We start from the raw sequence: 22381 nt of genomic DNA, 5'->3' as shown, positions 1-22381 counted from the left end.
ATTAATTATAGGGTTCTTAATTGGTGGTTTAGATTGAGAAAATACAGGAGTATTTTTAAATTCTGTAAAATGCACAAATAAACAACGTTTCAATCATCCATCTAGCGAGTCATGACGGTCTTAAACATAATGTAATAGGAACCGGTTGTGTTCAAAATCTGAAGAAAAAAAAAACACAAAAATGCAATACGTTTTTTGAGGTTATAAATTCAGTGCAACCTTTTTAAATGTTTCCAACGAGCAGTTGATAATTCCATATCCCGAGAAAAATTTCGGCCGTTCCGAGTTCTCTATAATTAAAAGTATATTTTTTTGGACGCTGGGTGGAAATTCATACCAGGTGAAACTGGTGTAAGCGCTGTTGCCGATTGCTTGCAGTCGCAATGAAACATGAGCCGAATAGTAGCAGTAAGGCAATGTCGTCGCAATGCTGACGGTCGATGCAAAAATTAGAATGAAAAAATCCGGATTGATATGTTTCGAGGCCAAATCTAATTGATAAATGGATGTGGAGCAAAATACGGCACCACACCACAGTTGAAAGAATAATACCCCAGTGATGATATCACTTAATTGATCGAAAAGCCTGGAAATATTCTGCGTCATTCAAGTTCTATTTATAATCGATTTTTGTACAAACTCAATAATTTGAATGTTGAATATAACGGCTTGGAATAGGCGAGTCTGAACGGCATATTTGAATTGGTGTGTTTTTTCAACGATTCGGTTTAATTTGTGCATCAGTTGGTTAAAATCTTCGGTGAAGGCATCCAGGTAAAATGACGCACCAAGGAAAAATGCGGCTTGACTTGTAATCAGAATGGCATAGGTGTGCAATGCAACGATTACCATGATTAAATATGCGAAATATCCATGTAAAGAATGCACATCGAATGGAAAGCTAGAATTGAAATTTCAAATTAATTTCCTCTTAGCAAAACTTCGTTTACAAGAAATAAAAATATTTGTTTAACTTTTTTCTTCAATTTCTTACCTCATTTTGTACATGCCATACCAAGTGGCTGGATCACTTCTGGCGGGAATCATTTCAAAAATTACCGTGTAAGTTGTGGCGAAAACCAATACAAAATCATAGTTCATTATGAAAACAATAAGCGGCCACTTTGCAACAAACGTTGAATTCTCTTCAGCTTTTTCGTAGAGTTTTTCCGAATCAGGATTTGCTCGAATACCTGCGGATTTTCATTTTTATCAATGACAAAGGAAAATAAATCAATTGATTCTGGCTTGTTTGAATGATCAATAGTAGAGAAATGTCGTGGTACATACGTAATTTGACCAAATTTTCAATATGGTTGAGAAACTTGGATACTTGGTACTTTTTGTTGTAAAACGTCCAGTATCCACCACCTGAAGCAGTGTTTGCAGCCATTTGCATCACAGCAAACAGAATACTTTCGGTGTCGGAAAAATGCGAGACCACGTACTCAAAGCTAACGCCAACTGTACAAATGGAAATCCACAACATTGCCCAATTGACGCATTTGCTAACGATTCGCTCTTTTGGTGAAGCGCATTCGTCATTCAAACACATTCCGAAGATCTTTAGAATCTTTTTATTTAACGCTATGACTGACATTTCAGAACCTGAACTTCAATGCCGAAGATGTACTTGAATATTTGTTCAAATCCTTCGAAATGTTAATTTTTTACAGTCTGATAGAAAACTAACGGAATGTTTGGTGATGAGTGAGCTTTTATTTGATTTGAATTTATTTAGTTATTAAAGTAAATTGGGGCGCAGACCTTGTTGATTATATGGTTTAACAGAATAGACAAAACCAACCTAGTTATTAAGTCGATGGAATACTTTATATCTTTTAACAATACCTATAATTTACGCAATCAATCACTGAGCTTTGAAAAATATTGCGGCTCCACTCACCAAAGTGTTTGATCCACTTGAATATTTAATAAACTTTGCTTGTATCGAATGACACGAAATATCAATAGAATTTGAATGAAACCTAGTTATTTGAATATGGGTGTTGTTACAGACAAGAGAATTCGTCTAGTGATAAAGACTCTCATATTTTATTCAGAACGTAAGTTTGACTTTGTTTGATAAATTCCATTTTCCTTATGAATATTTATATTTTCAAAGAAAATGATGAAATAAATGTCATTTTCCAAATATTATTTTGACATCAAATCGAAATAGAATTTTTTCTGTGAAAATATGATTTTTTCTATCGAACTCGATAAAAAATGGTTTTGATTCACTTTCATGATAACACTCAAAAAGTCCATTGCGAACAATTGTTTTTATTTATAAACTAGCAAGATTGCTTGGCTGCGCTTCGTTAAGCTTCCTTTCAAGCGCTACGCGGCCCGGAATCGGATTTGGTTTTGTGTTGTAAAAGTTAAAAAAAACTAAAAGGTTGGGAGAAAATGTCGATAAAATTTCTTCTAAATAAGTATTTTCGAACCTATTTTTTATTTCATGAATCTTTTAATTCATCTTCTGTCTGTAATCATAAATTAACTCACTTTACAGACATAACAACTCACTAAAACCTAGTTATTTGAAAATGGATGTTGCTTCTGGTCACAACACTGTTAGAAATTACACTTATTTTTCGGCAATTCTGCAAATAAAACAAAATATTGGTTATTATATTTTCAAATACCAGAATTTCATTTTAAGTACATGTGAGATTTTTCAAAAATTCATTTTACCTTTTTTCCGCCTTCTGACTTTCTTTCCGCCTCTTCAAGAATGTGTACAGCACTTGAATGTTTATTTATTTCAGCAAGTTCTAGTGCGCTAAATCCATAATCGTTTTTGGAATAGACATCTGCACCATTATCAAGGAGTAATTTGATCATTTTCACATCGCCATCTCTTGCGGCTATTCGAAGCGGATTCCATCCAACGGTTGTTTCGGCGGTGTTCACATCACTTCCACTTTTTATTAATAGTTCCGCCATTGATTGACTTTAATGGCTTTGCTCAAAAGGTCTATTCAATTCAATCCCACATTCAGTGGTTTGATAACAATTATTTTCATTCATAAATAAAGCTTCTATGATGGAATTAATGTGATTAATTTAACGATGAGCGAAATGCAATCACTTATGACATATTTTGCTTATCTGAATGCACATTTGCGTGTGACGTAAATCTTTCATAAAACGAAGTTTTAGCAACGTAAGTTTTGTAATTTAGACGTAAATCTTTATAAAAGAAAAATAAATTGTGAATGAACAAACACGAACTCATATTTTGTTTTTGAACATATTCACTCGCAATAAAGATAATTGATCAGGTTGTCTTTGATTCATTCAAGTATTGCGATCTTGTCATTTCCATTCAATTTTATATGCCTAAAAAGTTGTCATTTTCCCCAGGAAAACTTTAAGAAATAAATCTTTTATGCTCAACACACGAATTCGTTGTTATATCTCTTCCACCGCCCGTAGAAAATTCTTCAAATATGGCTTTTTAAACGAGAAATCCGCTCATATTTTGATTATAAAAATAAAATTTGTCGGTTCAACGGTCTATTCAGCGTGCATGTTAATTTGGCATGTAAAATGCAATTCTTATCTGTGCAGCTAAATAAATGGACGCATTACGATAATGGGCAGTATTTTGCCAATTCTTAAATTAGATGATGTAAAATGATGAAAAGAACGTGTCATCTTGGTGACTTCTTCACTTGTCATATACTTGAGAGATATGATTGTAAAAGGCTACTTGCATAGGGGTATTGCAGCGATCATTAAATATATGTATTTCATCAAGTTTATCAAGCTCTTTCCAAGTTTATGCATAGTGTCCAACTTTTGTTCTGTCTCTACCATCTAAATGTACAGTAAAATAATTTACGGGCACGACGTAAGATGGCGTTTTTTCTGGTCAAAAAAGTTGCAATATCCCTTTGGCTACTTGTTCAATCAATGTACTGAAAAATGTGTTTGGCAAAGGAATGCCAAAGTGGTTTGAGGGAAGGTGATTTGTAGCTAGGAAGTCGAAGAACTGAATCAGTAATATCTAAAATTATCATATGTAGAAAAACAATTGATTATCAATTTCAGTTCTTATTTATTCAAGGTTCAGGTGTATCAACATTATTGGTGTTGTCGTAAAAAAATGTTTGATTTCAATTCAAGAAGTAAAAAAAATAAACTAAAAATAAACTGAAAAATAACTACAATTCTAATAAGTTCAGGATGAGTGCGTCACACGTAAGTCATGTACTTACATATCGTTAAACAAAATGTCAAAGTTTGAAAAATACCGATTATTTTACTTTAAACAATAACAAATAAGTTTTGTTTACTACCCATGTTGATCAATCGTTGTGTAATCCAGGACTGTATTGTGTTTTTACGTAATTTGGGGGTTTCCATTCAACAATCGATGTGAAAAAACAAGGAATAGTTTTTTTTTCAACACACAATTTGTATGACAAGAAGATGTTTTTTCTCGGATTTGTTTACGCGATACAAACATTTAAAAGCTACAGAAATTCGAATGATGCTCAGTATTTTGTGAATTGTTAAACCAATTGCATGCATTTAAAATTCTTTTTTCTGTTTACTTGGGTTATGTTTACTGGCAAAATATCCTCACTTCTGGCATAACCAGTCCATTCAATTTCGATTCAATAAAAGCTTAAATCATTTGTTGGTCAAACGTGCAGTTTGGTTTCAGTTAACTGGTCACATTTAATGAGAATCGATTTCAGCGTAAAGACAGTCATGTCGTTGGGAATTAAGTTATTTTTGCCATTGGTAGTGATTCTCTGCATCACAAACAGTAAGTATACTACTATAATAACTAAAGATACAAACATAGATCTTTACTGAATTTGTGAATTACTCTAAATTTCTCTTTCAGCAATCAATGCTCAGCATTCATTTCCGTCAGCGAAAAGTTGTCACTTGCTCAAAAACTCGATAGTACGTTTAACGGGATTATGCGAGTTGAGAAAATGTCACGTTGATTATAACCACATCTCTTGTCATATATATAAAGGTTTAACATTGTGTGACTGCAAAAAAGGCTACGTGTTCAATCCGTGCAATGGGCAATGTGTTAGGCCCAGAAACTGCCCAAAGATGAATGGAAACACCGCGAACTGTCAAGAAAAACGTTATTATGCAGATACAGAGTATAAGCCTGTGGGTATTCGAACGGTTGGCCGGTCCTGAATTAAAGGAGAAAACACAAAATTTCGTCATTCGTCATTAGAAAGAAGAAGCAAATGATTGTATTCTTAAGTGTATTTATACTAGTTTTGCTAAATAATGAAATGCCACATTTTTATTTGCGGATTAAGAAAAATAACATGATAATCGAGCGCGTCACATATGTTGTACGTGAATCAGTGCGCAAAGCGTCAAAGTTGAAAATAAAACATTTGATAATAATAAAATTGATTTGTTTGCCACGGCTGGTGGTCTCACTGTTGAATTGTTTGTGTTGTTCACTGGGACGCAAATCTGGCGATTTCCATTCCGACAATCAGTTTGAGTTTTTTTTTTTTGCTCTCGTATGAAACGTGCATGATAACAAAGTTGTTTTCCTCGGTTACATTCGATATTTTTTTCATCTGAAATCGCACTAGATACGGTGGTATAAATGTTACGAACTGAGAGAATGCCGCTCAGTCTATTGTTGAATCAATCATTTGCTAAATTGTTATTGCCAATATTGCTATTCTGTTGCAAAGAAATTCATTTTGAAGAGAAAAGTAATCATGTCGTTGGAAATTAAGTTATTTTTGGCTTTGGTGGTGGTAATCAGCATCACAAACAGTAAGTAAACTCAATAAATAAAGATGAATACATCGTTCGTTACTGAATTTGTGAATTAAATTAAATTTTCGCTTTCAGCAATCAATGCTCAGCATTCATTTCCATCACCGAGCAGTTGCCACTTGCTCAAGAACTCGATGGTGCGTTTAACGGGAGTATGCGAGTTGAGGAAATGCCACGTTGATTATCATCACATCTCTTGTCACATGTTCAAAGGATTAACATTGTGTGACTGTAAAAAAGGCTACGTGTTCAATCCGTGCAATGGGCAATGTGTTAGGCCCAGACATTGTCCAAAGATGAATGGAAACACCCCGGATTGTAAGGAGAAACGTCATTATGTAGATACAGTGTTCAAGCCTGTGGGCGTTCGAAGAGCTGACCAGTCCTAAATCAATGGAGAAAACACAAAATTTCTTCATTAGAGAAGCTGTAAAGAGAGAAGAAACCAATGATCGTATTTTTAAGTGTATTAACTTAGTTAGTATTGCGAAGTAATGAAATGCGTTAAAAAGTTAAAAATGTATTAAAGACTCGTTTTGAGCGAATTATTCGTTCGAAAAAAGAAGAAATCATGTAGTATTGTTTAAGTGATGACATTGAAAATTTATGTTTATGAATAAGAATAAGAATAACTAAATTATTACAAATTATAAACGCTATCAATTAAAAATGCAAAATCTAAATTGTATCGAAAAATGTATTCATATGATCATAATAATAGAATAAAGAGATTACACTTACGTAAAAAAAGATTTGTTGCCATGGCTGGTGGTCTCACTGTTGAATTGTTTGTGTAGTTCAAACGTACGCAAATCTGGCGATTTCCATTTCGACAATAAATACGAGTCAATTTTTTGCTCCCGTATGAAACGTGCATGATAACAAAGTTGTTTTCTTGGATTATACTCAATATTTTTTCATCTGATTTTCCCATCAGATACGGTGGTATAAATGTTGCGAACTGAGAGAATGGCGCTCAGTCTATTGTTGATTATTGAATCAGTCATTTGCTAAATTGTTACTACTAATTGTGGCATCAGAATCAATTTCGAAGAGAAAAGTAATCATGTCGTTGGTAATTAAGTTATTTTTGGCTTTGGTGGTTATCCTTAGCGTCACAAACAGTGAGTAAATTTTTCTTGTACAAATCGGTAGCAAGTTAATAACCGACCTATTAATTTATATTTTCAGCAATAAATGCACAGTATGGTCGTCCGAAAACAACAAATTGTCATTTGCATAAGAATATGATTGTACACACAACTGGACTATGTGAGCTGCGAAAGTGCCATATTGAAAATACCTTGGCTTGCCATATATTCCGGGGAATAGAAATGTGCGACTGTAAAAGAGGGTACTTGTTCAACCAGTGCACTGGCGAGTGCGTCCGACCAAAGCAATGTCCAAAGATTGTCAAAGGAAAAGTGATTTGCGATTAGGCGGTCAAAACAATCTAGCTGTTACGCATCCCTAATTTAACGGAGAAATAGTGTTGAAAAGTTGAAAATGTGTTAAAGACTCGTTCTGAGCCAATTTTTCGTTCGAAAAAAGAAGAAATCATATGGTTTTGTTAAGTGTATTCATTAGTATTGTCATTGTTGACATTGAATATTTATGTTTATGAATAAGAATAAGGAAAATTAATTCATGTTATCAAATAAACACACAAAGTTTAAATTTTATCGAAAAATGTATCAATATGATGATAATAATAGAATAAAAAGATTACATTTAACACGTTACGTCACGTTAAACTAATCCAATGGAAAACTTTTTTTGTTTACTCCTTTGTTGGTTCATATCGCATATGGCATACATTGTGAACTTCAGTTCATGAAAATAATTGTAACAGCGTTATCAATCGCAGCTACCGACCCCCCTGAACAGTTTGCTAACAGTAAGTAGCGGAGATAATCCACGTTGACCAGTGGAAACATGTCTAAAAAAAGATTTTGTTATCAGCACCAAATATTCCCTGGCAACATTCAATTCATCGAATAAAAGCCCATAGTCGGCGATCAATTTTTTTAAATCCAAATTATGATTTACATTTATTTCGAGTTTCTATTTTTTACATATTTATAATCTTAATTAGAGTCTTAATGGGTGTTTATTATTTCACAATTGCTGAGCGCATGATCCATAAATTTTGATAAAAGGAGATAAAAGAAAGTTCTAAAGAAAGAAAATAATTCACATAGAATTCACATGACAAGTTTTTCTCTTCTCTACTAAATTTCAAACTCAATTTTTTTTCTGATTCGAAATTAATCAATTTGGATTACTACATTGATTGAGTATAAAATAGATTTGCTTTTTGTTTTTTTTTTTATTAAATTCATGTGGGATATTTATTTGTTTTATCAATAATAATTAAATGATGCTGATTTTAAGGTGTGTGTGTTTGTGTGTTGTATACGTTAAATGGCGATTTGTGTTTAGTTGATGTCGATGAAAATATCTCGGTTTTTTCATGACATTTTTGTTTTCTTTGTTTCTCTAATGCTTTCGTCACTCGCGCCTGCTGACGCTGGTTACGATTCCAATGTGTCACTTGTGACTATCAATTGATCAGTATTTTGCAAAATGCATAAAACCTATGGTACATCGATTGGGGGTACACTCAAATTTCAAGTGATGATAATAATGATAGTTGTTGTCGCGGTGTGTGTATGTGTGTGATGAAATGATGAATAAAAACCAAATAAGCACTGCCACGGCTAATGACATAATTGATGGTTTATTGAGATGGATGTATTTAGCTGGTTAGCAATGCAATATTTATTTCTTTAACCATTTTCACACGATGCAACATTTTGGCGAGTGCATCTTTGCCCAGGGCTTGCGTTGAGTACCAAACCGGTGAATCAGGAACACATGATCTTTCCGGCAGCAGATAGAAGACATCATTGCGCGTTTTTACACTTTCCGGACTAAAAATGAACAGAAAAAAAATCGTTAAATAATCGCATCAATCATGTCAAGAATTATTTGATCCGTCGCCGTTGTCATCCAACGGACAATTGAATGGAAAATCATCAAATCAAAGCCAAACACAAAGGAAAAGTGCACTTTCGATCAAAAACAAAGAGTTTAAGAATTAAAAACTCCACCCACCATTTAGATAGATAGAATTCGTATAATTTTACAGGACATCTCAGCGGATTCTCTTCATTTTCTTGCTGTTCATACACTTTCTTCTTTCGCGAATTGTCTGTGAAAGTAAAATTATGATTGATTATTTGCAAAACTTGGTTAAAGTGAAAAAAAAAATTCAAAGAAAATATTGAAATTTTCTCCATTTTCAATAGTTAAGAGTATTTCAATAGAATGAAACTCACCAATATGCGTCGATTGTGGTGGATAGAATCGAAGTAGAACATTCCTTGAGCCAGCCACTTTTCCCGATCCTTGATTTGGATTTCGTTTCCAATGCTTCATAATATGTGAAAATGATAGCTGCATATGCTCTTCGACAGTCTATGAATCCAAAACGAAAAGTATTCAGTTAATTTTGTCTAATCAGAAATACAAAATATTGAAAAAATTAAGAGGAAACTTGATGATTACCGTTAAATTGAAGTGTTTTGTATTGAAAAACATTAGCGTGCTCAATAGAACATGTGGAGAGTGTGCTCCCAATTGCTTACACTCCCAAAGATGTTCTTCTTCGACACGCGTCACGATGTATTCTGCAAATGCATTAATAGTTTGAATTATTACAACCGATTCGGTTGAACTTAATAAAAAAAACCCGATGCTATTTGATAGAAAGAATACTCACGAGAATCGTTATAGAGTACTGAGAACTTTTTGGCCACTTCATCCAAGCAATCGGTGAACCGTTCGTAATAAGGGTCAGTGAAAATGTTGTCGATTCGACCGTTTTCATAGAGATACTCTTGAATGCCTAACACAAGATAGTAAATGGTGTCCGGTGCATATTCGCTGCCATTCGGTTTCCGCACTTCCTTCACAAACAAACACAATGAATAATTTAATTCGTCGGCGGTCAGCTGGAGTAGTTCGGTTTTGAAGAGTTTCCGCCGCATTGAGCTCTTTTCCAGCTCAGAATTCTTCGTTATAACCCATTGCTTCCATGCGTTCACGCCAAATGTGAATTTCAAGCACATGTTTGCATCGGCTTTTTCAATTGGTTCTCGCGGTGGTTCGGGTTGCGGTGGCTCTTGTACGGCACCTCTTCGTGCTCGTTTGGCTGGCTGTCGTTGTGCTGCTTGCTGCAATCGTGGTGGTGGACCACGTTTTCGAGTCGGTCTCTGTTGATCTTCCATCATCATCATATGCTGATTTTGCATGACATCGTGGCCAGCCATACCCGGATGTGAATGTGGTGTAATCGTATTCGCTTGCATCGATGCTTCAAGATCAACACCAGCTGGTTCGTACTCTGTGGCCATTTTGAGTGCCATTTGCATGATGTCTTCGCCAAAATTATTGCCCGATATTTCCACATTCTGATCTTTGGACCAGTCATTTTCCTCTTCTGAACTGTCGGTTTCTTCTTCCTTCTTTTTATCACCCGCTACCATCTCAGCCATCATTAGCAGCTCAGCTTCAAATGGATCCGCTGGCATTTTGTCTTGAATCTTTTTAATCTCTTTCATTATACCGTTGGCCGAGTTCCTGAAGTAATTAGAAGTACATAAAACGAGTATCCCTCAACGATCACACCGAAATTTAAACGGATGATAATCAAATTAATTCACACAAATTCACAATGCAACATACCTCGTTGTCGGAATGAATACGGGCACTGGAATCGGCAGCGGTATCGGCACTGGTACAGGGAATGGTTGAGCGTACATCGCCATCGGTTGTGGGACGTAGATTGGAACTGTAAAACACAAAAATTAATTGAATTTTTCATCCGACATTTTATTCAACTCGCATTCAATTTTGAAAATTACCTGGAATTGGAATGACCATTTTCCGTTCCAAGAAACTATCTGTTTGACAGCCAACAGTGAATTGCATCGGTCTTGCTTGTACTTCTTTGTTTTGTGTAGATGGCGCGCATAGCGTTGCTACATTTGCAACTTTTTTCGGCAAGGGTGGAATAGTTACGATTTGTGTCTGTTTTTCAACGCGCACCTGAGGGGCGGCTGATGCTTGTTCAACTGGTAATTGTCTCGGTCTACCCACCTGTCGTGTTGTCTTTTCAATGATATTATCAGGGAGTGGTTCAAGTTCAACAACAGGTTGAAGTCGACTTAATTCATTGCCAGTCAAACTATTTTGTGCTTGATTACTGCGTCTAGTGCTTCGCGTAGGTGCGGCCAGTGATGTGACGCTTGAAATCACCAAATTATTACTTGATGCCGTTTGCTTTGACGCTTGATAACCGGTTGTTTTTGCAAGTCTGGTGGCTGGTGCTGATTTTCCCTTACCCTGTGGCTGTGCCGTTTTTAGCTGTTGCTGTTGATTTGCTTTGATGCGTTTGGGCAAACCAGTCGGAACCGGTTGCGATCGTTGATCGGCAGCTTCACCTTCTAGAGTTAATGGTGCCCGACTGAATTGACTTTGGAATGACATGACACACTGATAAGTACAAAAATTTCGCATGGATGCATCTGACATGGTTAAATGATATTGTGGCGTTGTCACCGAATTACACTGATCACATTTTTGCTGTTTCATTGCGATGGCATTCATCGACACTTCGCACATCGATAAACAATTGATCGAACACAGCATCATCGATCCATGTGTAGTAGACACTTTTTGAATCATATCAAAGTTGTATTTTCGCACTTTGCACCATTGACATGGGGCAATCTCTCGGTTGGCTATTATGTAGATGTTCATGCAAATCTTGGAACAGAACACTTTTGCATCATTTCCTTGGTAAATTGTATGCGCATTGGATGATTTGCGCTCGAAATATTTCCGACACATCGCACAGCAATCTGAAAAATTACACAGCAAATCATGAAAATCAAAAATAGTAAATAGTCTCAGCATTTTATCAAAAAATTAAAAAGCGTCCCTACCTGGAGTCACATTATTCACGAAGCTAAATGCCGAGAAGCATGGATTCGAACAGAAATGATGGACATTGTTGTCGACGACAACCTCAACGCGAACGATTTTTGGATTGTTGCATACGGCACACGTTTTGACTGTATTCTTTTTATGATTAAAAATTTGATCATACGATCGCATGCATTTTCTCGAGCAAAAATCTTTGAATTGACCGTTGATTGGTGCTAGGAATTCGTCATTTTTTGCAATATCCAATTGACAGTACGAGCAAACTTTGAGACCTTTTTTGAATGTATCCAAACAGGCGGAGCGACAGAATTGCCGTAATTCGAAACCGAATCGTACGCAATATTTTCCCATGCTGGAAACTGAAACGGCATTCTGGCATGATTGACATGCAGCACCGATTGCCTGTTGATATTGGCCCAAACAAGATTCATTGCAAAAATCCATCGTTTCCCACTGAAGGTTTGGCTCATTCAGCAATACATCACTGTAGCATTGAGCACACCGACGCCCAAAACTGGCCTCACGATCCAAAGCGGCCAAACGTTGTTCGTCTTCTGTTCGTGCCACCATTTTCTTGGACTTTTCACTGGCACCTGTTGTTCGCTTTGCTGGCGGCGCTTCAACCACATTGCTAACCGGCTTCCTTGATAAGTCTTTCACTCGAATCGATTGGCGTTTGAATCGAAAACGATCCGGTTGCTCGGCCATTAGCAAATTCAAACAAGGTTCAGTACACAAAAAGAATGATTGTTCATCTTCTTTGAACGTGTATTTGCACTTTGTTTCGTCCGAACATTGCAAACATTTGTTTTCGTTTTCCACATCGTCACCGCTGGCCTCTTCAATGATAAACCGTTTCTTGGCTATGACAAATTTGTCTGGATGTGATGCCGTGAATTTATTCAAACAATCATCTTCACAAACATAGCTGAATGCCTCCGCGTTGGCAGTTTCTTTGAAGCGATATCGACACATTTTCGTTTCTTCGCACGATTCACACTTTTGCTCGGTGTCCATGGCATAGTAGATCGGTACCTTTTTCACCACCACTTTATACTGTGCATTCGCATTATTGAATTTCGTTACACAGCCCGTGTCGCACAGATATTGTATTTCGGTCTGTACGGTCGATTCGGTATCGCCTTTGGGCGGTGTGATTTCTTTTAACAATGCATATTTGCATTTGATTGTTTGACCGCACTCAACGCACAGATGCTCTTCACTGTCCTCAGCATCAATTTCCTTGATTTCATCCGCCTTTGGTGTGCATGGAATGGAGGCGGATTCAATTTGTGGCTGCTCACCAGCCTCATTTTCCGGAACTGTTTCTTGCTCTTGCTCTTGCTCCTGCTCCTGTTCTTCGGTTTGACCTTCGGTTGGCTCCTTCTCACCTATTGTTTAAGAAATAAATTGATTTCGTTTTGAAAATTTTCCGAAGAATAATACGAATTTTGAATCAATTTCTAACCGTTCTGTTCGATGCCTTCCATAATGCCTTCACTCGGTTCATTGTCTTGATCCTCGTTTTCATCGGCTTGCTGTTGATTTTGCAGTGCTCGCTCTTTGTCCGCGTCCGAAATCTCGCGTTCTTCATCCGGTAACAAACACAGCTCCTCATCGGCTCCTTTCCCTTCCTCGATGTCATCAACAGCTGAATGAAGAGAGAATATTTTAGAAAAAAATTGACCAAATTTTAGATGTCTTATATTTCAATTGTTCATGTACAATATTTACCTTCAATGTTTGAACCATCTTGGTGTGAACTTGTTTCTCGATCATCCTCCTCATGATCGCTACCAGCTGGTTCATCTGCTTCATTTCGATCATCGGCATCATTTCGATCATCGGCATCATTTCGATCATCGGCATCATTTCGATCGTCGGCATCGTTTTGATCGTCTGAGTCATTGTGATCAACACTGCTTGTGTTGCTCACATTTGTATCATTTTGCATTGATTGATTGGCGTCTGTGTCATCGCCCTTCAGCAACGAATCGAATGGATCATCGGATATGGTTTGATTTTTCGGCGTGGAATCACTGAATGAACTGCAATTAAATTGTTCGACATTGTGTTCCATGACCGAATCATCGCCATTTCTCGTAAAATCTGGAACATCTTCGCCTTGTGGCGTTTCGCAATCGACTTCCATTTGAACCGATTCGTTTTGTTGTTCGTTTGCACTTTCGTCATTCTCTTTATTTCTTTCATCATTCTCAACATTTTCTTCACTCACTTCATTTTGATTAGTCTCTTCATCCTCGGCATTTTGTGCAGTCTCTTCTTGTGCATTATTCGATGATGTTTCTATTTCAGGTTCTGGTTCAGGTTCTGTTTGTTTTTCTTGCGAAACATTTTCAGACTCACAGCTCACTTCATCCACTTCCATGGGTTCTTCAGCAACAGCAACTGTATCTGCCGTTCCATCGGTAGTGTCATTTTCTTTTAACGAATCGAATAAATCCGTTGGCTGTTTTTCATTTTCAGATGGTTCATCCGCAACTTTTTCCTCCGATTCTTGTGGCTGTGCATTTTCAACGTCACCATTTCCACTGGGCTCTGTGACATTTTCACTTTCAGTTGTCGATTCCTTCACAACTTCTTTTTCCCTAACATTATCATTATCTGTTGTACTCTCATCAGACATCTTTCACTTTCAACACAAAAACCAATTTTCCACACAACAAAAAATCGTTTCGTTAGAAATTTGTTTTGCCTGTAAAATGGGGGAAAAAAGTTTCAACCAAATGATTTTTTTTTTCTTTTCAAAAAGCAAAGGATTTTTTTCGTTCCAACACAATGCTATCTATATTCAGTGCGTCGCTGGTAGCATGGTTGGCGCAATTGTAAACACTACTGAAATGTGACAGGGTTCGGTTAAAAAAAAATGCTATTCAGCCATATTTTTACACATACATAAAAATAATAGAAAAAAAGCAAAAGTTAAAATGAAACACATCTATTTGACTTCGAAAAAGGCTCAAGCACTCGTAATAGAATAAATGTACAGAAATATGTAATGGATGTCATAGGGTGTTCAGTGTGTAACTGTCAGAATTGTCTGTGTGACAAAAGCGGTGTATGCGATTTGCATTAAGTAATGTACGAATCAAAATGTGCACCCTTTGATGCGAAAAAAATATTCCATCATTTCCAAGTCATTCAAAAATCACATCCAAACCAAAAAAAAACATGATCAATCTGTCTCAAATTGAATGTATTCAGCGTAGCTTGAATATTTCCCGCGAATAATACAAAATAAATGCGATTGTATTGCCCAACCATGAAACACCGGACTACCGCTATATTACTTGTGTATTTTTGTTTATATGCCCAAAAAACCACAAACTCACACCTTTTCTTTGTTTTACTTCACTTGTATGTCGGGCACGTAGTTAAACATTCATCAATATCAATATGAATTTGAATTATTTTTAAAATGCCAACAAAATACGGGCTCATTTAGATACAGCGGAGCGGCAAAATAAACTCGATAAAGTCCACACTTAGCAAAACAAACTCCGACTCTATATCACCATCTTGGATTTTTTCGGCTTGCGTTCTGCTATGGGGTCGGTGTGTGTATATTGCAAGCATATCGTACGTGAGTCGAGCATGGTCGAGCACGGTCCGTGCACGAAATCTATGCATGAATATGAGTAGATTTAATGACAGCTGTCGCATGTCAAAGTGCCAATTACGAATAGGCAATATTTATGCATTATTTTTGATTTTGAGGAAATAAAAGGACTTTTTTTATGCAATTTAACAAATTGACGAGAATTGATTTCCAAATCCAAATTTATAATTTGATTTTATAGGGGAAAAAAATAAATTTATTTTGATCAATGCGAATGTACTAGATTCATTGTTCAAAACGTAGTAGACCGTAAATTTGTAAGTGATAAATAGCGGTGTACAATTTACATCTGCCCTAGAAATGAAACTACTGTTTTCGTCTCAATTTTTATTTTTCATCTTTTTAATTTATGTCCGATGACATTCTCGTATATTACATTATTTCAATTTTGCCAGAGAAAAATGATATAAATTTAAATATTTCATACATATAATAGTTTTTGTATCAGTAATATTCATTAAGATTTGTCTCCTGATCAGTTTTACTTGTGTCAGTTGCAACACAATGCTTAAGACAAAAACAAATATTGTTGTCTTCGCCGGCTCTTCGGTTGTTGTACATCAAAATTGAAACTTATCATGTCTAATACAAAAGTGTTGGTTCATCATCAATGCTTCTAGTTCTTTTTTCCTTTCTTCAAACAAAATTTTCGTTTGCAACTTATCGTTCACAGATAAAAATTAGATTTCGCTTTATGTTAAGTCTTTGAATTACTTTATTTTCTTGACATTATTTGTTCCGTTTGTGTCGCGAATGTGTGTGTGTATGGGGGGGACACATAGCGACAAATATTGTCAGATGCAAAAAAAAAACAGTTCAAATATACAAAAAAAATCATTGATTGATTTAAACAACTGATTCAATCCAGTATATGTTAGTGAAAATGAAAAGGTCAGAATTGGGGCTCACAGCTGTTTGTTGATAGAGATGAACACGTGTGTAGACGGGATTGAGGGAGATGTGTGAATGGGGAATTAAAATTAATGATCAAATAGTAGTAATGTTGCTTGTTTTTTTTTATCTCCTTTGAAATTTGAACTTAATTTGAATCGCATTGATCAATCGACAACAGTTCAAAATGTTTACCATTCCGCATCTCCGTTTGATTTCTGGAAAATATAATCCTTGCCGCCTATATTCATGATGCCATCTTTCAAATAGAATTTCCATTTGTTACGTGATCGCGTTATCTGAAATGATTACAAACAGAGTTCATTAGCATTTTGGACTAAAGTGTGAAATGAACCGGGTTGAATGCATACTTTATCGTATTGACACACCACCACATTCTCTGTATCAAATAAGTCATTTTGGTTCTCTTCTTCCGAAACATCGTCATCACTACATAAAGGCTCCTCTTCAGCACCAATGCCCTCCTCTTCTTCTTCATTTTCCTGTGTACAGAAACAAAACCATGCACATTGAGAATCGTCTTTTCAAAAATGTCTTATTATTCTTTGGTTGAACGTTGTCATTTTACCTGTAAATTGTCATCATCGTCATCATTATCCAAATTGTCATCGCTTACATCACTACCTTCATCATCTGAGGTGTCTGCGGTGCCGTCCAATTGTTTGGCAATTGTCGTACCACTATTGGCCAATACGGCATTGATATGCTGTTGTAGCACAGAGGCAGCAACTGCCGGTGGTAAAGTCATTATCGATTGAATGATATTGGTTGCAGTTAAAGCACTGTGTAATTTATTCTCTTGTAATGCAGATGCAGGCACTTGGATTTCCAGCACACGCGGTTCTGGATTTGGCGAATTGGGCAACGCGGGCAAACTGAAAATTGAAAAAAAAGAAAGTGATGTCAACGTTGGCTTAGAATTGAAGTTTAAGTAAACTGGAAGGGGAGCCGGCTTCAACTCACGTTATTTGAATCGGTACGATTTTTGATGGATCAAGACCGATGATAGCGGCAGGTGGAGGCGGAGCTGTTTGCTGCTGAGCAATCGACTGTGTCGGAACCAATGCAGGAGGTTGTTTCTATTCCAAAAAGGAGAATCGTTAGTAAGTTTTTCGTCAAATGCATTGAAATGCCGTGACTCACTTGATGAACGGCAGTTGATTGTGTCTGAATGGGCTGTGAGTTAGCCGATTTGTTTATCGTATGTTGCTGGGTCACAACTAATGTTTGATTGGGCTTTATTTTATTTTCAGTGGATGCTTCAGCCACGGTATTTTGTGCAGCATTTGATTCTGTATTCTTGTGTTCTCGTTGTGCACTCGGTTTCTTTGATTTTGTTCCATTTGGCTGCAATTTTTAGGAGAACAATTAGTTTATATCCGGTTTAATCAAATACAAAAATGTGCATACTTTTGATTTGGGTGTGTTATTGGTGACGATCGGCGGTGGTTGTGTTTCGGTTGGTTCAATATGAGCCTCAACTGCTTTGCTTGCCATCAACTTGTTTGTCCATACCTGTTTCATTTCTTGCAGCACTTGCTCATCAACACCTTCATCCAAAAAGGAGTCCCGAACGCCGGCTATTACATCATCTATCACTGTGTGATAGAGCTTCAACTGAAAGAATTCAAATGGGTACACGGTTAGTTTGATTGTCCGGCTATTTAATGTAAGGCATAAGCTATTGTGACTTTTGAGAACAATTGAATGCATTTGGCGAATAGTGCACAATCGATTTGTATGTGTCGAGATACATTGTCACCGCCGTTCATGCATACAGAACATCAATCAGTGTCGTAAAACTATTTAATGGAGAACATGAAAACAAACCAATCCCACCAGACAAAAGTAGCAATAAAATTGATCCATGTAATGTACTCAAAGTGCTTCATAAAGCAAATGTCATGACGTTTTGTTTATTTATTTCGAACAACAATCGAAATATGAAGCCATAACTGTTTTCATTTCGAACGCATAATATTGTCACCAATTCAAGGTAAATGTATTTAAATATAAATGCCGACACTTATCAAATAGCTCCATATGCATCGCATTCATATATGTTCGTTCTGCTGCATTAGCTAGCCAATTTCAACAAAACTGCAAACAAATACCCACCACTGATGTTTGACTTAAAGCCATTTTCCGCTAAAAATAAGCGCGTTCCGATAAACAACTGAGCAATTTATAATGATAATGAGGCGAAAAATGTTATCCGTTGTTTTGTTTGCTGAACACAGATTCCAAAGGTAAATGAACAATATGTTTGGTTTTCTTTTCTACACTGCGGTGTTTCGGTTCACTAGCAACTTTTCAAGTGATAATTTCGTTTGATTTTTTGCTTTTCGTTCAGAATAAAAATGGAACAAAAAATAAAATGCAACCAAAAACAACAACAGGATGATTGAAAACGCGCGTGTTTTAATTTTCTCAACTTTTTGTATGCGGAGTGGATTTTTCCGATTGGTTTGTGCGACCAAAACCAACTACAGAATAATTATGAGAACTGAATCAAAATGTATGTTAGCCGTGATGTCGTGCCAATCGACAAGAAAAAAAAAGACGTAGTGAGTGGACACACAAACACACACGCTTAACCACTCACACATACACAGAACCGTTTACGAAATTGCACTCACGCGACTCGATTTCGTGTACCGAGAACGTTAAATTGTCATGTCTGTTGGTTTAATTTCGTGTTTGTTGGTCGGCAATTGAATCAAATTTAGAGATTTGCAAAAATGTATTGAAGAAAAAATTATTTTTTTAAGCTATACAAAAGACAGATCCGCGTTCAAATGGTTGCTTGATTCAATTCGTTCGCAGCAATGTGCCTTTTGTGGGAGCAAACCCAATTTTTCCAAATTACGTATTACGAAATATATTAAGTCATTCGGAAAATGACATTTGTTTGACTTATTGAAGCAGAGAAAAGAAAGGAATCGATTTTATTGTTTTTATCTTTGTCAGATATTCGTGCAATACCATTCGAACGACCAGTGTTTTGTGTGTGTTTCACAATTTCCTGCGATTTTTTTTTTGCTGTAGCTGAAACATCGATAGATGGTTTAGACAATTTAGATTAATCGAGCGCAACAGAAAGTTTATCCAAGAATTATGTCGATAAAAGATGATAACATTCCTTTGGCCGATGACGACCCACAAGGTGAATTGGGTGTAATTGAGTTGAATCAGTTGTCTATTTCTGAGAGTCATTTAACATAACTAAGTTTTTTTCTCTCGATACTATATACAGCCATAATTGAGGATTCCAATGACAATATGAATCGAACCAAATCAAGTGATTCGCTGCCTAGCATGTACAACAATGATGGTTCTAGTTCGTCACTGGAGCCTGATATCAATCCAGATGAACAAGAGGAAAAAGCACGCTTGATTTCACAAGTACTTGAGCTTCAGAATACACTTGATGGTGGGTATTTTCTCCTCTCTACAATTTTCATTGAGTATGTTCGGTTGACACGGATGCTCCATTTCAGATTTATCGCAACGAGTCGATGGTGTGAAGGAGGAAAACTTGAAACTTCGCTCGGAAAACCAAGTGCTGGGCCAGTATATTGAAAATTTAATGTCGGCCTCGTCCGTATTTCAATCAACAAATGCAACGACAAAGAAGAAATGAGCGAATCAAAGCCACAGTGTGGTTTAATCTCAATGGAACAACTAGCAGTATTTTTCGATCGCTTAAATTCAATCACAAACAGAAGACAAATTATATATACACACACAAGTGCTTTTGCTGGTTCTAAGCTACTGACTTCTACTCTATTTTTCTTATAATTTCGTGCATTTTTTTTCTTCTACTAATAATTTTTAATCGAAATTGGTGTAAAATTTTGAGTGTGTCACAACAAAATAGGCTTCTTTCTGTATGAATCTGTTTATTTTTTTCGTCGTAACTAGCTAATTTTCGTTGTATAACTTTACATCAATCAAACTATAAATTGTAAGAATGTTGCGCTCACTCTATAAATCGTTTGAATCGTTCAACATCTCTTTCACATCGTTATTCAACATTTACATTAGTGTAACTGGCATTCCGGTCAATTGACAGCGGGAACAAGAAATGTTTCTATAAATCATTTTTCTTTTTGGAAATAAAACAAAATTCCGTGAATCTCAAGAAATTGCAGTTTTTTTTATTTTTTTGGGTAGCGTTTGTTTGTTCAAACCGATTGGAAGTGGGAAAGGGTGCCATTTGGTAGTTGTTTGATCGCAAGGCAGCAAGAATGTACGGGTATGACATGTATAACATATTGAAAAAAGCATCTTCTTCTCACCATTTTTCATCGCATCTAAATTTTGATAACAAATTTTCAAATCCGCTTCAAAAAATGCTGAACACATCAAATTTGAGGATTGGCCAAATTTTGGTTGAAGCCAATTCGGTACGACTACAACTTCACTCGTATGTGAAATCGGAACGGACTTTCCAATTTTATCTTCCACTACAGTCAAATGACTCAATTACAATGGCCGCCATACTTTGGGTGTGCGTTCGCCTATTCCATTGCGGCTGAATCAAATGCATAAAAAGGCTGAAAAACAAAATGAAAATGAATAAAAAATCGAATAAAGCTAAAAAAACACATCATTTTACTCTGGATTAAATCATGAAACCCAAATTTCATTCCATTTTTCAATTCAATTGATGTTAAGCAAATGTCATTTCCAAATTGGCGCCATATGTTATGCGTCGTGTGAACGTACCCATGCTCAAACCAATGATAAACCGCTTCCATATTCAAACCGCAACGCTGCTACCTTCAATGCGAACGCGCTTCAAACACAAAACACCATTTTTCTTTTGGGCCTGTCTCTGTGTATCGCTTCCATTTGCGGTGCCGATGTGTGCGTGTGCATTTCATGTGTGTGCGCACTGGTTGTACTCTTCTCGACAATAGTCAGTGTGCTGTGCTGTCTTCTTCTATTTCCTTCGTATTGTTCGCGTCACCGCCGCGAAAGCAAAATGCAAATGTCGCTGCCGAGTTACAAGAGAAACTCGATTCACACACAAGACTCACCACACAAAATAGAAAACAGCTTCGAAAATTCTTTTAATTTGTTCTCTTTTATTTTGTAATTTATTATTTAAAGCAGACAGTGTGAGAAAATGAGAAAAATCCAATAAATTAAGTACGGTAATGTTTGTGAACAGTGCGCGTTACGATAAAATTTTGTGAAGCGAATGAAGCAGCAGTAGCAGCAAGTAAAAAAAAAAACGAAGAGTGAAACGAAAAATAGATTTTGTGTGAACACACCAAATGGATGGTTCGGAATTTTGAAACGACAAATAAATTTTTTTCTACAACTCGCTGCAAAAGAAACAAAGTGTTTGCGTGTGATCGAAAGGAAAAATGATAAAAAAAAATTCTTAAAAAGTGAGTACCGATGACGAGAAAAATAAATTGGAACCATTTCAAGCAAGCTGTAAAAATGTCGAGAGAAAATTTTTCAGCAAACAGAAAACAGTGTTGAGTTCATGTAGACGTAATATTTGCACCGATTTCGGTGTCGCCATTCAAACACAGTCGTCGTGACTCTTTTTTGCCCCGCTGAATTGAATTCACATCGAATTTACTCAATGAAAAAGCGATTTTTTCACAATAATGGATTTATTGCACTGAAACAAATGCATCGATTTAGTTTTCGTTTCATTGAGTTGTCATAACTATTGAGTGTAAGCCAACTTGGGTGTACAAATGTTCTCAAGTCGAGAGTAGAGAGCGATAGAGAGAAACAGAGAGATAGAGAGGAGAAAAAAAATTTAAGTTTCATACAAAAGTGAAGTGTTTCAATGAATTTGTGTGAAGAAAAATTGATTTGAATCGAATACAAAAAAAAACGGGATACACACATGGAAAAAGCGATATTTTGCCTTTCAATACATGGCAAAATAAATATACAGAAAAAGAAAAAATATTCATCGGTAGAAATTCTTTTATTTCGACTGAATTCAATGTGATTATGCAGCGACGGCGTTATACCGTCGTCACCATCGTCAAT

General features: G+C 36.2%; 5 protein-coding genes and 1 long non-coding RNA gene across 21 annotated transcripts in view; 3 read left to right on the top strand and 3 right to left on the bottom strand.

The window, feature by feature from the left end:
- Positions 1 to 606: 606 nt before the first annotated feature.
- Positions 607 to 1591, bottom strand: LOC129579617 (uncharacterized). The gene is made up of 3 exons (XM_055469783.1): positions 1291 to 1591; positions 995 to 1193; positions 607 to 901 (listed from the first exon to the last, which is right to left on the bottom strand). Exons 1-3 carry the CDS (start codon positions 1553 to 1555, stop codon positions 607 to 609), a joined length of 759 nt encoding a protein of 252 aa, XP_055325758.1. The 5' UTR covers positions 1556 to 1591.
- A 2901-nt stretch (positions 1592 to 4492) lies between these two features.
- On the top strand, positions 4493 to 7521 carry LOC129566239 (uncharacterized). The gene is made up of 4 exons (XR_008687720.1): positions 4493 to 4786; positions 4868 to 5787; positions 5866 to 6914; positions 6982 to 7521. It is a non-coding gene; the product is annotated as an uncharacterized LOC129566239 (long non-coding RNA).
- Positions 7522 to 7812: 291 nt separating this feature from the next.
- LOC129566217 (zinc finger MYM-type protein 4) lies at positions 7813 to 15412 on the bottom strand. The gene is made up of 11 exons (XM_055441970.1): positions 15158 to 15412; positions 13537 to 14518; positions 13271 to 13453; positions 11802 to 13193; positions 10719 to 11717; positions 10540 to 10645; positions 9575 to 10434; positions 9361 to 9482; positions 9132 to 9270; positions 8908 to 9004; positions 7813 to 8723 (listed from the first exon to the last, which is right to left on the bottom strand). Exons 2-11 carry the CDS (start codon positions 14447 to 14449, stop codon positions 8549 to 8551), a joined length of 4986 nt encoding a protein of 1661 aa, XP_055297945.1. The 5' UTR covers positions 14450 to 14518; positions 15158 to 15412; the 3' UTR covers positions 7813 to 8548.
- Positions 15413 to 15754: 342 nt separating this feature from the next.
- On the bottom strand, positions 15755 to 18858 carry LOC129571984 (transcription initiation factor IIA subunit 1). The gene is made up of 7 exons (XM_055451884.1): positions 18473 to 18858; positions 17765 to 17971; positions 17498 to 17701; positions 17318 to 17433; positions 16923 to 17229; positions 16705 to 16836; positions 15755 to 16632 (listed from the first exon to the last, which is right to left on the bottom strand). The coding sequence occupies exons 1-7, from the start codon at positions 18494 to 18496 to the stop codon at positions 16525 to 16527; spliced, it is 1098 nt and encodes a 365-aa protein (XP_055307859.1). The 5' UTR covers positions 18497 to 18858; the 3' UTR covers positions 15755 to 16524.
- A 431-nt stretch (positions 18859 to 19289) lies between these two features.
- LOC129571994 (short coiled-coil protein B) lies at positions 19290 to 20502 on the top strand. The gene is made up of 3 exons (XM_055451895.1): positions 19290 to 19520; positions 19611 to 19787; positions 19855 to 20502. The coding sequence occupies exons 1-3, from the start codon at positions 19472 to 19474 to the stop codon at positions 19995 to 19997; spliced, it is 369 nt and encodes a 122-aa protein (XP_055307870.1). The 5' UTR covers positions 19290 to 19471; the 3' UTR covers positions 19998 to 20502.
- A 701-nt stretch (positions 20503 to 21203) lies between these two features.
- LOC129571896 (trithorax group protein osa) overlaps positions 21204 to 22381 on the top strand; it is a 47400-nt gene continuing 46222 nt past the window's right edge. For 7 of the 16 annotated variants that reach the window (XM_055451860.1, XM_055451834.1, XM_055451854.1 and 4 more), the window contains exon 1: positions 21324 to 21756. The gene's annotated coding sequence lies outside the window, so the exon portion shown is untranslated. Of the gene's footprint in view, positions 21757 to 22381 lie in introns of all 16 variants that reach the window. The other 9 variants (XM_055451845.1, XM_055451870.1, XM_055451839.1 and 6 more) reach the window with 3 other exon arrangements.

This window comes from Sitodiplosis mosellana, unplaced genomic scaffold (assembly GCF_009176505.1).
Source record: "Sitodiplosis mosellana isolate CC-2019 unplaced genomic scaffold, AAFC_SMos_1.0 Smas_scaffold_1, whole genome shotgun sequence".
Classification (NCBI taxonomy): Eukaryota; Metazoa; Arthropoda; class Insecta; order Diptera; family Cecidomyiidae; genus Sitodiplosis; species Sitodiplosis mosellana.
The sequence above is the reverse complement of the archived record's forward strand: the minus strand, read 5'-3'. Positions and strand labels throughout refer to the sequence as shown.

Excerpts from the sequence above, each read along its gene's own strand:
- LOC129579617 (XM_055469783.1), bottom strand. The coding sequence starts at position 1,555 with ATGTGTTTGAATGACGAATGCGCTTCACCAAAAGAGCGAATCGTTAGC. Across the intron at positions 1,194-1,290 it reads TGAAAATTTGGTCAAATTAC|GTATTCGAGCAAATCCTGAT; the intron begins GTATGTACCACG and ends GAAAATCCGCAG. Across the intron at positions 902-994 it reads TATGGCATGTACAAAATGAG|CTTTCCATTCGATGTGCATT; the intron begins GTAAGAAATTGA and ends TTTCAATTCTAG.
- LOC129566217 (XM_055441970.1), bottom strand. The coding sequence starts at position 14,449 with ATGTCTGATGAGAGTACAACAGATAATGATAATGTTAGGGAAAAAGAA. Across the intron at positions 9,483-9,574 it reads AGTACTCTATAACGATTCTC|AATACATCGTGACGCGTGTC; the intron begins GTGAGTATTCTT and ends ATGCATTTGCAG. Across the intron at positions 8,724-8,907 it reads GAATTCTATCTATCTAAATG|TCCGGAAAGTGTAAAAACGC; the intron begins GTGGGTGGAGTT and ends GTTCATTTTTAG.
- LOC129571984 (XM_055451884.1), bottom strand. The coding sequence starts at position 18,496 with ATGGCTTTAAGTCAAACATCAGTG. Across the intron at positions 17,972-18,472 it reads CTTTAAGTCAAACATCAGTG|TTGAAGCTCTATCACACAGT; the intron begins GTGGGTATTTGT and ends GAATTCTTTCAG. Across the intron at positions 17,230-17,317 it reads ATCGTACCGATTCAAATAAC|TTTGCCCGCGTTGCCCAATT; the intron begins GTGAGTTGAAGC and ends TTCAATTTTCAG.
- LOC129571994 (XM_055451895.1), top strand. The coding sequence starts at position 19,472 with ATGTCGATAAAAGATGATAACATTCCTTTGGCCGATGACGACCCACAA. Across the intron at positions 19,521-19,610 it reads GGCCGATGACGACCCACAAG|CCATAATTGAGGATTCCAAT; the intron begins GTGAATTGGGTG and ends TACTATATACAG. Across the intron at positions 19,788-19,854 it reads GCTTCAGAATACACTTGATG|ATTTATCGCAACGAGTCGAT; the intron begins GTGGGTATTTTC and ends GCTCCATTTCAG.